The 14326-nt window shown below is 55.0% G+C and overlaps 1 protein-coding gene across 6 annotated transcripts in view; it reads left to right on the forward strand.

The window, feature by feature from the left end:
* The first annotated feature begins 1707 nt into the window (after positions 1 to 1707).
* The window catches only part of ARHGEF18 (Rho/Rac guanine nucleotide exchange factor 18), a 42295-nt gene continuing 29676 nt past the window's right edge, over positions 1708 to 14326 (forward strand). For 4 of the 6 annotated variants that reach the window (XM_048927223.1, XM_048927224.1, XM_048927225.1 and 1 more), the window contains exons 1-10: positions 1708 to 3034; positions 6796 to 6932; positions 7326 to 7789; positions 9409 to 9619; positions 9811 to 9922; positions 10368 to 10425; positions 10644 to 10688; positions 10937 to 11017; positions 11385 to 11490; positions 11599 to 11767. In XM_048927223.1, coding sequence (XP_048783180.1) covers positions 2959 to 3034; positions 6796 to 6932; positions 7326 to 7789; positions 9409 to 9619; positions 9811 to 9922; positions 10368 to 10425; positions 10644 to 10688; positions 10937 to 11017; positions 11385 to 11490; positions 11599 to 11767 — 1459 coding nt within the window. In that variant the 5' untranslated portion in view covers positions 1708 to 2958. The remainder of the gene's footprint in view (positions 3035 to 6795; positions 6933 to 7325; positions 7790 to 9408; positions 9620 to 9810; positions 9923 to 10367; positions 10426 to 10643; positions 10689 to 10936; positions 11018 to 11384; positions 11491 to 11598; positions 11768 to 14326) is intronic. The other 2 variants (XM_048927228.1, XM_048927229.1) reach the window with 2 other exon arrangements.

Genomic DNA, 14326 nt, shown 5'->3' on the forward strand with positions numbered 1-14326 from the left:
GCCCAGCATTCTGAGCCGGGCCTCTTCCCAAAGCCTCCAAACTGTCCCTGAAAGTCTCTTCAAACCACTGTTGTTTCCAAACGCTTCTCCCATCACCTGCAAAGCAGCCGCTGACGACTCTCAGGCTGTTTGAAAAAGGTGAGCCGTGATGAAAACGCCGCATTTTGGTGTTGTTTGCAAAGTGCTGCTGTTTGTGGGGCTGCGGAGTCCAAAAGCGAGCTCTGATCCGCCTGCAGCGCTCTGAGTGCTGTGGCAGAGCTTCGCTGTGCTGCTCCCACCTTCCTCACCGCCCATCTGAGCTCACAGCATGCAGACTGTATTGCAGTTCGCATTGCAGACCCGTCTTGTATGAAATAAAGGATCAAATGTGCCGCGATTAAAAAGAAAAACAGAAAAAACCCTCAAAGCCTCCCCTTTATTTTATCGCTTTCGTATGTAAGAGCCGAGCAGTGACGTGTACAGAAAATAACATTGAGTATGAAGAGAACACCCTTGCTGTGTGACAGAATGTTGAGCAATTGATGGTTTATATTAAAATTCTGAATAAATTATCCAAGAATAACTTCCATTTGGTTTCCGCTGTCTCTGCAGCAACAAAGGCTGCTTTACCACAGGGAAAGCTCTGAGCTCCTAGCTCAGAGCATGCGATGCTTTCGGCTACAAAATGAGTGGTGTAAGGCCCAAAGAGCCACGGGGCTCAGCTCAGGGCTCAGCTTGGGGCTCAGAGGCTCCCCATGCTATGAATTGCCAGTGTGAGCAACGTGACGGAGTCCTTGTGAACAACGCTCCTTCTTTTGAGAGGTGGTGGCCACCCCCGATGGCACTCCCCACCCCGGTTGGTCTGCGGTGAATTCCAGCGCTGTGATGTGCAGTGATGTCCATCAGCAGAGATTGTGCAGAGCTGATGCCACCTAGTGCTGCCGTGCATCCAGCTGTGGCGCTGGATGGGGCCGAGTGCAGCCTCTGAGCCCATCTGGAGTTCTGTCATTGGAAGAGCGATGAGAAAGGAGCATACTCGGAAATGTCTGGGAATTGCATCTCCAGACACAGGCTTGCTCTCAGGGGATGCAAACAAAGCGTGGCCTTGCTGTCGCAGAGCTCTGCAGGCGGCGATGCGGGCGGGCGCTGATGTCTGTGTCCCTCATCGCTCCTCCAGGTGCGCCGCTTCACTCAGCCCCAAACCACGTCTGCCACTGTGGATGGAGGGGATGAGCTCTGATCCTCACTCGGTTGGGGTCACTGCGCTGTCCCTCCCATCGGCCCGGTGTCTGAGCAGCCCTGCTGTGACACATTGCGCTCTTGTGGACTTAGAGAAACGAAACCTTAATTCCTCTTTGCTCTTGTGGTTTCCTGGAGCACGGGGTAATTGCTATCCCAAGCGTTGCCAAAGCTGCGGTCTCTGAGTAATTGGAGTGTGAGCTGATCTTGTTCTGATTAGGGCTTGGCTGAGGCCAGCGTGTGCATGGGGCTGCAGGGAGAGGTGCGTGCGTGGGGCTCAGTGGCACAGAGCGAACGGCCGCCGCCATCATCTCTGTGCTTTGGTTCCTCCCATTGCTTCAGTACCAGGTCAGGGACTGCTGGGACGGGGTTCTGCCAGCACACAGCCCTGGGAGCCCACGGTGCGAGGAGCCATGGGCACAGCTTGTGTGTGCTGGGCTCACACTGCAGAGCACGCAGAGCACTTCTTCTCCGAACGGAACAGGAAGCCGTTTGCTGCAACCGCAGTCGCCGTGCCCAGCACCGCTCAGCAGCTCCCAGGACCCCACACGGTTTGGGGTGCACGACTCCGGAAGGGGCAGCCGGACCCCCACGGCCCCATCCCCTGCCATAGGGCCACCATCGAAGGAGCAGTGGTATGGGCGCGGCGGTTTTGTTTGCGCCTTCGGAAAGGGGAAGCGGTGAAGCGGTGCAGCCCAAGGCCCCCGCGAGCCGCCCGGCGGTGTGGATCTTCCTTCCTCAATGAGGGGCTGCTGCTCGCGGTGCACCTGCAGGATCCGGGCTGCGGGGTGCGGCTGTGCTGTGCGGGGACATTGCTGGAGATGCCCGCAGCCCTCAGGGTGAGTTGCTGTCCTCCTCCAGGGTGTGTTGTGTGAGCTCCATCTCAGGGCTGTTGCGCGGCTTCCTCGAGGCTCTGTGCGGAAGCAGCTTCACCCCAGCGCCGGGAGGTTGGGGTTTAACCCATAGGGAGCTCCTGGTTCCCTTTGGGCGGCACTGGGCTCTGAGCCCCCTGTGGCTGTGCCCCCAAGTGATGGGTGGATCCCTGCTATAGCTGCATGGGAGGCGATGCTTTGGGGTTTGCAGCTGGGTGGAGAAATGCTCTTTGCCATCCACCCCTGTGCGACACCATCCCAAAGCAAGCCCCAGAGGCTCTGCCTTGCAAGGCTGCAATCTGCACAGCAGGAGAGAGTCCTGCAGGCCAGCAGCAGCACAAGGGTGAAATCAGGCTCTGTCAGCACAGTGAGGGGTTGGGAGCAGAGCCTGGAGCCAGTTTGTGCTGGGGGAGCTGATGGCAATGGGGCTCAGAAACAGCAAAATGGGATTTTGGTGTCTGGGGGCAGATTGGAGTTGGCTCCCACTGACCTCAGAGTGGCTCCAGATGACAGGGTGGAGCAGGGAGCTCGGGGCAGGTTTGGGTGCACGTGTTCTGCTTCCACCTGCATCCATCAACCAGCGCTCCAGGGCTCTGTGTGCCGTGGGGTCACCAATCCTCAGCCTCCGCCGCAGGAAGTCCCAGAGCTGTCACACAGGTGGGAACGCCGGAGAGCAGGAATTTCTCTCTGGCTGCAGCTCCCATCAGCTGATACTTCTGACAAAACACTTGGCTGCTCCACTCCCCCCTTGGCAGCCCCTGGGCTGCAGCTTGCAGCGCTGCCTTAGACTTGCACCGAGCTCCGCTGTGCTCTGTGCCGTCCTCTCCGGCTCAGGGCTGTCCATACGTGGGGCTCAGGGGGTGCCCCAATGTCGGACTCACTGCTCAACCACTCCTGGCCGTCGTTCTCCAAGCGCTGGAAGAAGAGGTGGTCCTTTAAACGAGGTAACAGCGTGTGTGTGGGGAGAGGGGGCTGAGCCGAGCGGGGCGGAGGGGACAGCAGGGAGCTCGGGGTCCCCCCAGCGCCGGTGCCCACTGCTCCTCTCTGCGGGGACGCTGCTTACGTGTCAGTTTCTGCCGATCCTTCCGCTGCGGATCCTTCTCAAGGCACGTCAATGCCTTTGTGCGCTGGCTAATGGGTTAAATATCAGTCTTCTGGTTTTGTAATAAATACGTTTTGTTGCTGCCAGCGAGCCGGAGGTCCCAGAGCCTTCAGGCAGCTGTCTGCGTGCTGCCGGCCGAGGGCTGAGCCTCGTGTTGTGTGCTCAGTTTGGTGTCCCAGGAGATGTTGGGCAAAACGCTCCTTCAGCCTCAGAATGGGCTGAGGAGCCTTGGGCCAGGTCATGGAGGCTTTTGGGATGGGAAATCCAGTGGTCGTGTGAGCTGGCCTCATTGCTGCACAGAACTGCAACTTGAAAAGGGAGAGGGGAGAGCCCCAGAACAGGAGATGTCCATGATCCCAGGGGAGCTGGACACTGCCGTTCTCACTGCAAACTTTGCCCTAGGCCCAACACTTTTGGGTACAGTTATCTGTGTGGCATTAGAGCTTGAGACACACATCACTGCTTTTCTCTCCAAACTGCCTGGTTTGGAGCAGGAGCAGCCCCCAACCCTGCACTGGGGCACTCCACACCGTGCTGGGCTCACTGCAAAGGCTCAACCAGGCTCCCTGTGCAAAATACATCAGCCTCAGTGCCCACAAGTACCGACTGCTCTGAGGAGCATCCCCAGCACAGCTGTCCTGAGCTCAATGCGTGGGCAGTACTGTGCCCAGGAGGAGATCGGGGGCTGCGAACCCCTCTCAGCCCTGCTGAGCCCCCCTAGCTGCCTCCCCAGTCGCTTGGCCCCGCGTGCCCGGAGCACCAGGTCCCAAAGGTAGCGATAAGGCTGCTTGCTGTGCAGCCTGCTGCAGCATTGGACAGCTTATCTTCTCCCCTCCTTCAGCCCCGGTCGCATGAGCCAATCCCCACCTCTGCCAGCACACGATGAGCTGGGGCCCGGCGCGGGCAAAGTGCTGCGCTTTATCCGATTTTGGCACAGTGAGCTCAGCACTTCTTTGCAGTTCAACACCCCTCTCGTTCTGATCATCCCGTGGGGCTGTGCTGGGCCAGCGGGGCAGAGCCAGGGGGACCAAATGCTGCTCTGTTCCTATCTGTGATGCCTTCAGAGCTTAGCAGCAGCCTCTATCCCCATTTGCTGGGAAATGCCCAGCTTTGTTCTGCTTTCTTCTTCCTTCTGGACTCAGCTGCTGGGTCCCACTGTCCCAGTGGCACCAAACACCCCAAGACTGCCTCAGACTGCTGCGTGCTGGGGATGCTGGTCGCCACTTCCTTCCTCCCCAGGCAGAAGCCCAGCATCTCCACATTCTGCAAAGTCCAGCCCAGCACTGCCCCACTCGTGTGCAATGCTTCGTCCCCAGCTCTGCCCTGGGAATTCCTCTGGTGAAGCTGCTCCCTGCAGCAATAACCTTTTATGGTTCCTGGCCAGAGGCGAACTAAGCAACTGCAATACCTAATCTGCTTAATGTTCCCCTACACCAAACAGCATGTGCTCTTGGAAGTGTCATTTTGTCATCTCATCTCCAGCTTCAGCAGAGGAAACATGAAGACAGGTGCCTGGCTGTGCCAGGGAGCTGCAGGGCCATTCCCCAAGCACCTTGCGGTAGCAAGATGGAGCAGCATCCTTCCAACAGCCAGGCAGGGCCTTGGGGTGTGCCCTTCCTGCTGGTAGAGGGGTGACCACGTCCATCTCAGACACAGGGATGCTCCCAGCTCCTGTATGCTCCTTCCTTGTTCACTTTGCCATAACCTGATGCTTGAAAATGCGTTCTCCCAAAGAGCCCCTCCACCAGATCCCTGTGCCCAAGCGTTGGCTCCCTGCATGGTAGCAGCCCAGGGTCACCAACGGAGGACCTAAATGCAAGGAGCCAGAATCCAACGTGGCTCTCACACATTGCCTAAAATGGTGTCCCCAGTGCCGCAGCCACGTGCCGGTGCCCAACGGTCCCTGTGCTGCGCTCACTGCCACTGGCTGCAAACCTGATTTATCGTGTGTTGAACAGCAGTGTCTGAAGTGCCTGGGGGGGGGGGGGGGGGGAGGGGGGACGGACATGAGCTGTGTGTGGAGCTGTGGGGGGCATCAACTGCAGGGCACATCACAGCCAAAGCCAGAGCTCTGCACGGCACAGGGAATATTTTCCAGGCCTCCGAGGAGCTGACTCTGATCCAGGGACCCACTTCAGAACTGCAGGATGGAGCCTGGTGTGGAGCCAGCTTTGGCACGGCCGCGACCCACCCTGCAGGAAAACACCCCTTTGTTTCAGCTCAACCCGCAGGGCTCTGGCCTCTGTCAGGCTGAGCACTCACCAGCTCTCACAGCTCCATCTCTGCTTTTCCAGGCCTTGCTCCTCTCTCTGAGGCTGCAAGGGACTGCGACAGCAGGCAGCCTCCTCCTGCTTCCCTCCTTGTGCTTCTAGAGAAGAAACATTTGTCCTCACCCCCTCACACCTCCCAGCCCTCTGGTTGCTCCCCTTGATCAGCTTACCCCGGTCTCAATCCCAGCCCATTTCTGGGTTCAACAGCTTTTGCCACCCACCAATGCCTTTGGCTGCTCAGCTTCCCTGGGGGCTGTGTCAGAACGTGCACTGCTTGGCCAGCACTCTGATTTTTGGTTGCCATCTGAAGAGGGGAAATCAGAAAGTGATGGTAACGCTCACTGGGTGACCCTTAACCAGCCTTACAGCTAAGGCACTCTTAATTAAAACAAGGCCTTACTGGGCTGTTTTCTCGGCTGTACAACTTAAAGCCCCTTTAAAGAGCTGCACACGTTTGAATGCACGAACACTGCTTCACACAGAACAGCTGGTGCCTGCAGACCCAAACCTCCAGCTTCTCCCTGGCGCTCGCTGCCTTCTGGGCTCTGGCACCTTGCACTCCTTACTTGCAGGCTGCGTCATGCAGCATTAAAGCTTGCAGGAGAATGCATGGCTTCTTGTTAGGATCTTCGTCACATTAACAATTTTACAATTCACTTTCCTGCAGTACGTTGGGTTTCTAGCAGTTTCATGCATCTCTGTTCCTACTGGATAGATGCGGTCACTCACGACCTCTCGCTGTTTTCCCCACGCTTTCAGCCCTGCACTGCAGCCGGCAGCCTGGCCTCTTTCCACTCCCCTCAGCTGTGTGCATCTCAGAAGAATAAAAGGCCTCCATGAGTCATATGCAATGGTTCAGATGGTGGCGAAGGTTTACACTGTGTCTCGCTGCATAGGAATGTGCTGCAGTCAGCTGGGCGATGTTCTGCGCCGCGCACTGAGGCCAGACCGTGGTTTTGTTTCTCAATGAGCACTGGATGCTGTGCACACACTCAGCTCACACCCACCCAGTGCTGGGAACGTCCACGTGGAGAGGAACGAGCCGCCATCGGGAGAGCCGCGCTTTTCCACTGCTGCAGAGATGTGGCACTTGGGGATGGGGGTCGGAGGCAGGGTGGGGATGGGCCGATGCTTGGGCTTGATCTTAGATATCTTTTCCAATCTTAATGATTCTGTGATTCACGGGTGCCTGAAGTCCTCCCATCCTACCGCCCACTGGTATCCTTGAGAGCACAAGGAACAAGGGGGCAGAGGGCTTTGTCTGATGGCACCCCTCTGTGCAGGGCCGACCCTGGCCATCCCATGGCACACTGTGATGCTCTGTGTCTTGCAGGATCTGACTGCAAGCCGTGCTTACGGGAGCTCGCTGACCGCAGTCCCTCTGCTTTGGAGTACCACAGCCCCAAGCGTTTCCTCCCATCCCTGATTGCTGAGGATGACACCTTATTCACCAGCATGGCCGAAGAAAAGGCAAGTGTCCTCTTTCCTTCCACTACCACCATGCAGGGCAGCAGCTGGGCTTAGCAAACTGAGGGGTCAGTGCCATATTCAGCAGGGTCTGTGATGGAGTAGGGATGGGAGAAAGGAGTACTGACCCAAGCTAACTAGGGATGCAAGGTTACAGTGCTCCTGTTGCTGAGCATTAGTGGGAATGAGGCATGGAGAGGTGTTAGGGTGGAAGCAACCTTCGTAGGTCCCTGGAGCAAGCTTAGCGGGTGGGTATGGGACAGGTCCATGCAGAAGAGCAGCCCCAGCATGGGAAGTGTATGTGTATGTGTATGTTTGGTAAGTGCCCCTTGGCAGGAGGTATGCGAGCATCTCGGATGGACTCTGTGCTCAGGATGAGCCTTTGTGCCTTTGCAGGAGGACTCATCTTCCACAGAGCTGGACGTCCCAGCAGCAGACTTACACAGCAGCACGGAGGATCTCCTCTCAGACTCCGCTCTGCACGGCACAGAGTATTACAAAGACCTGGGGCTTCTGAGCCCACCAGATAACAAAACAGTGCCAGAGATGGCAGCACGGCCAGAAGCTGCCCCCCAGGCTGCATCTGCCATTTGCTTATCGGAGGAGAGATCAGGGGCTCTGGGAAAAATGTCTGTGGATGTTGCCTTTTCCAATCCCATCTCCTGCTCGGTGCGTTACGGTGAGGCCGACTGCCACTTTCTGAACAAAGCTGCCAGCACTGTTGAATGTCCTGCGGAGGAAGATGAAGCTTCGGACCTTCAGGAGGCCTCGGAGTCCTTCCCCACACTGGTGAGATCCATGTCTACCTCTAGGAGGCACAGCTGGGAGAGCCCCTTGTCACCTGTGGACTGCAAGCGCAGGTAACAAACAGCCCATGAGGGGACATTTGGTGCATACCACAGGATGGTGCAGCCTGAGGTGGAGTTAGAGCACTGCTGCTGCGTGATTTCCTGCCCCAAAGCAGCTGTGTGCTCACTGCCCGTGTTGGGTGGGATGGGGAAGGACAGAGATTGTGCAGCAGGGAGCTTTTATATCTCTTGGCAATAGGAAAATCTCTTGTCCTGGTCTTGGGCCCAGGACCTCCCTTCTGGGGAAAGCTTGTTTCTGGCTGGGGGGGACTCCTGAACAGCACAGCTGCCCCGATAGCCTTCAGCCTCTGGCTCAGAGGGATCTTTGCTCACTCCAGTGGATAAAGAGAGGCAGCACCTTTCTTATCATAGAATGGCTTTGGTCAGAGGGGACCTTAAGTATCATCTGGATCCAACTATGTGCTGTGTGCTGGTTGTATCCCACCAGATCAGGCTGCCCAGGGCCCCATCCAGCCTGGCCCTGAACACCTCCAGGAATGGGGCACACACAGCTCTCTGTGCATCCTGTGCCAGGGCTTCACCACTCTGTCCCCCTGCCCTCCATGGCTGCAGAAGAGGGTGAATGTGTGGCCTGATGCTGAGCTGGGAGTGGTTTCCAGGCCTGATATCACTGCCGTGCTCCATGCCTGCAGTGTTCTGCTTTGGGTTCCTGCATGCACGTTCACCCTGCTGACAAATATATTGATCCTTCTGCTGGCTGGGAGCTAGGTGCAAGCCAGCAATGACTATTTATATCTCTCCTCCTTATAAGGTACCCTAAAATTATCTCAGCCCAAAATCTTGGCAGTCCTTTATCAAGCTCTGTCTTTGGTTCTCAGACCCATTGTTGGGCCATGTGCCGGGGATCATTCACAGTTTACAGAGCAACAGGCACACAAGTAGTGGTGGCACAGAGCGGCCGTCTGCGTCAGTCTCCTCAATCAGTGATGAAGCACGTGTGAGTGGAGGGGCAGGGAAGGGGAACGTGCCCTGCTGTCCTCTAAGCAAGTGCTTCCTGAAGCCTGGCAGTGGGAGCAAAGCAGCAGTGAGCTGCAGGCAGAACCTGCTGCAGAGAGTAAGATTTTCCACCAAGCCCTACCCACCATTCTGTACCTGCACTGCTGGCATTGCAGCAGCATTCGGTGTCCAGGAAGCCATGGGGTGCTGGGGGTTGCCCTGCCCCTCGTTTCCCAGAAGAGGGTTTATTTTCCCTTCCTCAAAGCTGGGACCAGAGGGTCAGGATTTACGACATGACGCCACGCTGGTGAGTCGACAAACGACAACATCTGCCATTTCTAAATGCCATGGTGCACTGCAGCCAGTGGGGCAGCAGCTCTTACAAGGGTGAGACAGCTGTGGAGTCCCAGGAGCTGCTGAACATCCCAGCATGGGACATCCCAGGTGACTGAGGAGCTCATGGACCAGCTGAGGGCAGCCAGACAAAATGCTTTTGTTTTCTCGGTGTCCAAGCTGACTCTTCCCGGCATTCCCCCTCCCATATGCTTGCTGTGGTGTCCCTCCTTGGCTTATCTGTAGGCCTTTTAGGACTGCCGGGACACGGCAGGGGCTGTGCTGTGCCTGTCACTATGGGATGGCCTTCTAAGCTGGCTTCTTACTCTCTGCTGATTTAGGTTCAGCTTGGATACCACAGAGAGAGGCAGTGATCCAGAGCAGGAGGAGGCGGAGAAAGGGAGCGGGTCCTGTGCACAGCCTCGTGTGTCCCTGCAGCTGCCCGGGGGGAAGCAGGGAGCCTGGAGCAGCAGTGCAGGCAGCATGGTGATCAAAGTGCAGATAGAGCCACTGCGACCCGGCGGCACGGCCAGCCTGGGCTCAGGGGAGGCGGTGAGTGTGCGAGGGGGTGCAGCGCTGCTGGGTGGGCACACAGGGTGGGGGGCTGTGGGAAGGCAGGGGTGACTGCTGGCACTTGGCATCGGAGCCCCATTCCCTGCCTTGCACCTTGCCGGCTGTGCCCTTATGGAAGCTCTCTTGGTGCACAAAGGACCAAAGATGTCCATGACTTTTTACTACTCTAGGAACGTGTCGGTGATGGGAAGAGACTGAGGCCACTGTCCATCCCTTCAGCCTGCAAGGCTGCCTCCCCCCAGGCACCCTGTGGTTTCAACACTTCTCTTTCAGCCGTGGAAGGTTTGTACAGACTACACGAATAGCTTTCAATGAATTCAGCTTGTCTGTGATTGAGTTATAAAACCAGAGATGCAGCCTCTGCAAGTCTAGACAGCCTCTGCCCTTCTCTTCCATGTGGTCCCCAGAAGCACCCAGATGAAGTCAAGCTGACTTGGAGTCTGATCTCAGTTCAGAGCAGTCTAAGCACAGATATGTCCCCAGTGACTCATTGCCATGTATTGGTCATTCCCCACTTACACAAGTCAATGACAGTATCCTAGGAACGAATGTAGAGAATTGTCCAGAAGTAAGTGGAAGAAAAGCCATGCAGGGAGGCTGGAGGGTCTCTGGGTGGTGCCAGCCCCCATCACCTAGCTGCAAGCAGGAATTCAGTGTAATGCAGACTGGAGAAGGAAGGTGTGATACAGAAAACCAGGGTGTCTGCTGAGAGTGTTTTCTGTTCCAGGTGTTGAACCCCCTGCTCTGGAGATGCTGGAGAAGGACCATGTGTCCCCAGACCAAGTGTAGGTATTGTCAGTCCTGGCTGTTTTGAGATGACAGATTTTTGTGTGCATCTGAGCTACTGGAGATCCATCAACAAGCCATAAGGAAGATCCCACTCTATGCTGGGCACAGCTCAGTAGCTGGTTGTAGAACAGTGCTTGTTTCTTTGTGGGATGCAGAATTTCTTTGCAAGGAAATTTTCTAATTTTTTGCTTTTCTTCTGCTCTATCCCTCATAGGCTAATAGTACAGCAGGTTCTTCAGGAGCTGAAACAGTATCACGGGTGAGTGTGTCTGGTAGAGAGATCTGGGCAGGGAGGTCACTGTTCTACCTGGGATCTACCCTCAGATGAGGTGCAGGGCGCAGTGGTCAAGCAGGGAGGGTATCAGAATCACCATATCCTTCCAGTGAAGCCAGGCAGGATTTGCATGAATATGTAGCACTTCACATACCTCTTCTGTATCTCTGCCCGTCTCCAAAGATCTGCTCTTGTGTCTTTTGCTGTGTGTCTGATGTCTTCTCCATGAACAGGGCGAAAAAGAGAGCTTGTGTGCAAGAAGGCAGTGATTCTTCCCAGCAGAATCTCACCTGGTTTGAGTTCCTGTCTAACGAGTAAGTGAGGTGGGCAGGAATCCACACACTTTGAATCCATGGAGCAGACTCTTATTTTTAGCCCCTCTTCATCAAAGCTCTTCTGCTCTACTAATGGTGCACACGGAATATTGGCGTCTGCCACAGCTCAGCCTGGACTGGACTGGCCCCACTGTGCATGGCTCCAACCAAAACCAGAGCTGGACAGAATCCAAAGGCTCATGTCCTTGTTTTCAATAATGACGGATGTTAAACCAGGTCTTCCAGGGGGTGGAGAGCCCAGGGATGGGGTGCTAAGGCAATCCTGATAAACTCCATCAGCGATCTCCTTGAACTGTGCTTGGCCAGTTATCCTCTCCTTAGGTAAGATGGTTTTGGTCTTTTTCAGGAATGAGGACAGTGGAAAGAGTGAGAAAGCAGAGAAAGGCACGAAGGTGATGCGACGCCTGAGTTCCCTGCGGAGCCGTGTCACTGGGTCCTGGCAGAAGGATAAGGTGAGGGAGAGAGGCACTGCTCTGCTCTGTGCCAGGGTCCTCCCGCTTGATTTTACCAACAAACTGAGCAGTGCAAGGTGTAACGGAGCTGTTGTTCTCTCCTTCCAGGGTAAGAACAAAGAGCAATCAAAAGAGAAGGAGAAAGAAACAAAGGAGCCAAAAGAGAGTTGGAAAGAGGTCCATCGGCACCAGCTTGTGCCAGGGGTTTTCTCCAGTGGCACCAGCTGCACGCTGTGTGCCAAACCTCTCGGGAATAAAAGTGGTCTGCAGTGCCTGAGTGAGTATGGCTGTCGCTGCTGCTCTGACCCAGCCTGGCTGTCACCCGCTCCCCATCCCCCCCTTGGCAGGACGCCGATTCCCCGCTTCAGTCAGCCTCATGGGTTTCATGGGTTGCTTCACTTTTCTGCCTGGCTCCATTCACCCACCCTGCTGCTTGGCCTGGCTTGGTTATTCTCCAGTCTAAACGATCACTAAATCCTGCTGGGCGATATTTTATCCTTGTTATCTTTGGCCACCTGATCATTTCCTACCCCTTTACCCAAAGGAGGCTTCTAGGTCAACTTTAACAAGCTGTTTTTTCACAAAGCTCTATTTTGCCCCTGCTGCCTGGGTGAAGCTGCTTTCTAGGCTTTTTTAACTAATGCAGTGATGAGACAGCTCAGCACCTACCCTGGGTTTGTGCATAAGGATTCCTGGAGCACCCCAGCCCTTAACAACTAACACAGCAGTTCAGTTGGGACCCCCGGGATCCGCATGGATGCTGCTTTTCAGATGCATGCAGTGCACAAGAATGGCAGCTGTGCCTTTGCAGGCACGCATAGGAAAATGTCTTCTCACTGCTTTTCCTTGGGCCTTTCTGCACGGCGTTGGCTGATAGACAAACTCTGTCCTCAGGGCACTGAAGAACATTTTAATTCCTAAGGGGTTGCCTGTGGGTAGATTAAATCTTTTGGAAATGAGAGAATTGCTCTCTTTCTCCACCCTGTATCCTCCAGTAATTCTCACGCTCAAGTGAAGAACTCTCAGAGGCTCTTAAGGTCAGTACAACCTTCCTGGGGCAGAAGCTCTGGCTGCCCTTGGGCACGTGTTGTGAGAAACTCTCCCTCCAGGGCAGAGGAGAACTGAAAAGGACCACGGGGCCATTAGTGAACATTTTAGAGGCATCACAGCAGAAAGTAGAAAGGAAGGAGCTGAGAAAGAGGAAGTGCTTTGTGTTTTGTGGACATTTTAGAAGGGACTCAAGTGTTTTGAGAAGAATGCTTTGCTCTTCCTGCCTGAGGAACCCCTTAGTGGAGGCTCTGTTGGCAGTGCTGCATGCTGCGTTACCACAAATACCTGAATCTGAGCAGCTGCAGATAGTCCTTGCTCTGTGCTGCAGCAAGAGCTTGGAGCTGCAATTTGTCTGCTCTGGGGAACTCAGGGGTCACTGCCAGGGTGAATGACCCTTCTCTCAACAGCAGTTTTGGAGCTCTGTGATCTCAGGGGTTGGAGCTATCTGTCTAAATGGCAGTGTAGCTTGGCATCGTAAGTGCGTGGGGACTGGAGATCGGTTATATTGACCTTTACCTTGTTTCTTAGACTTACCATGAGGTATCCGTGTTCTTGAGTGTTATTAACATTCAGCAGAAAAACTCCATGGTGATAGAAGAACTGCTCTGTGTTTGGGACAATGACATTTCTTTTGGCTTTCTGCGTTGCTCGGGGATTACGCTGCTTAAGCTAACGAGGGTGGCTGGGCAGCAGAGCTCATTTTCGTGCGCTCCCCTTGTGGTGGCTTGAACTCAGACTGAGCAATTGTGTGGAGTTCTGTGATGCTCATAACAATTAACGGCCTGTCTGTGGCCAGATCTGGGTAGAGGACTTGTTGCAAGACAGCTGTTAGACTGAGAGTGCCTATATTTCGATTACATTGGGCTGAAATCTTTGCAAGCTGCTGCTGGGCAGCAGAGCTGATGGCTCATATCTCCAGTTGCTGTGACTGCAGCTGGAGCAGTGAGTGGTCTCCTGAGGAGTCACTGATAGGGCTCTGAAGAACAGAATGTGGGCCACCGTGTAGCTGGAGTCCTGCGCTGTCCTTCAGAAGTGAGAGTTGTTCAGTCAGTGCTGAGCTGCAGCTGCTGCCAGAACCTCGGGATGTTTCCCCATCCCTCTGCTTTGGCTCGCAGCCACCTCCTGGCCCACCTCTCGGTCAGGTGCTCTTGTTTACGTGATCGCCGTGGTATTTTTAACTGCAGCACCACCGTGTGGTGGAAAGCGAGCCGGGCTCCAAGAGAGAAAATAGAAGAAAAACTAACAAAGAAAGGGCTGGGCTGAAGGCAGGGAGAGGAAGGCTGGAACGGGCTGCATAAATCATAGCAAAGATCACCATTCTTCTGCTAGAAACGGGCACGCAAGCTATGGAGAAGGCAGGCAGCCTGAGTGCGTATGTGTGGGGTCACCTGCTTACCTCTACATCCCAGTTCCTCCCTTCTGCCCTCACACAAAGCCTCCCAGTGCAGGTGGGAGCTCCAGGTTCATGTCTCCCAGACGTGCTGTCAGGACTCTGGCAGGGATGAAGAACAAAGAGCAGTGTTTATGGTAACTGGGATCTCAACAGCTGTGGCCACCCAAACTTTGCTGTTGTATAAACTTTGAGATGAGAGCCTCTGGGTTTATTGTTCACCTGGAAATGAAGAAAGCTCCTTTTGAGCCTCAGCTGTCAAGGGTAGAAAAGGTTCTGTGCCTAAATTAATCCCTTCTTATAAACATGCTTCCAGTGTTTATGCAATGGCAGTTAGATGGATCCCAGGAAAGCCCTGGCAGGAGGGAGCTCTGTGAGCAGGCTGTGCCATGGAGG

The sequence above is a fragment of the Lagopus muta genome, chromosome 26 (assembly GCF_023343835.1).
Source record: "Lagopus muta isolate bLagMut1 chromosome 26, bLagMut1 primary, whole genome shotgun sequence".
Lineage (NCBI taxonomy): Eukaryota > Metazoa > Chordata > Aves > Galliformes > Phasianidae > Lagopus > Lagopus muta.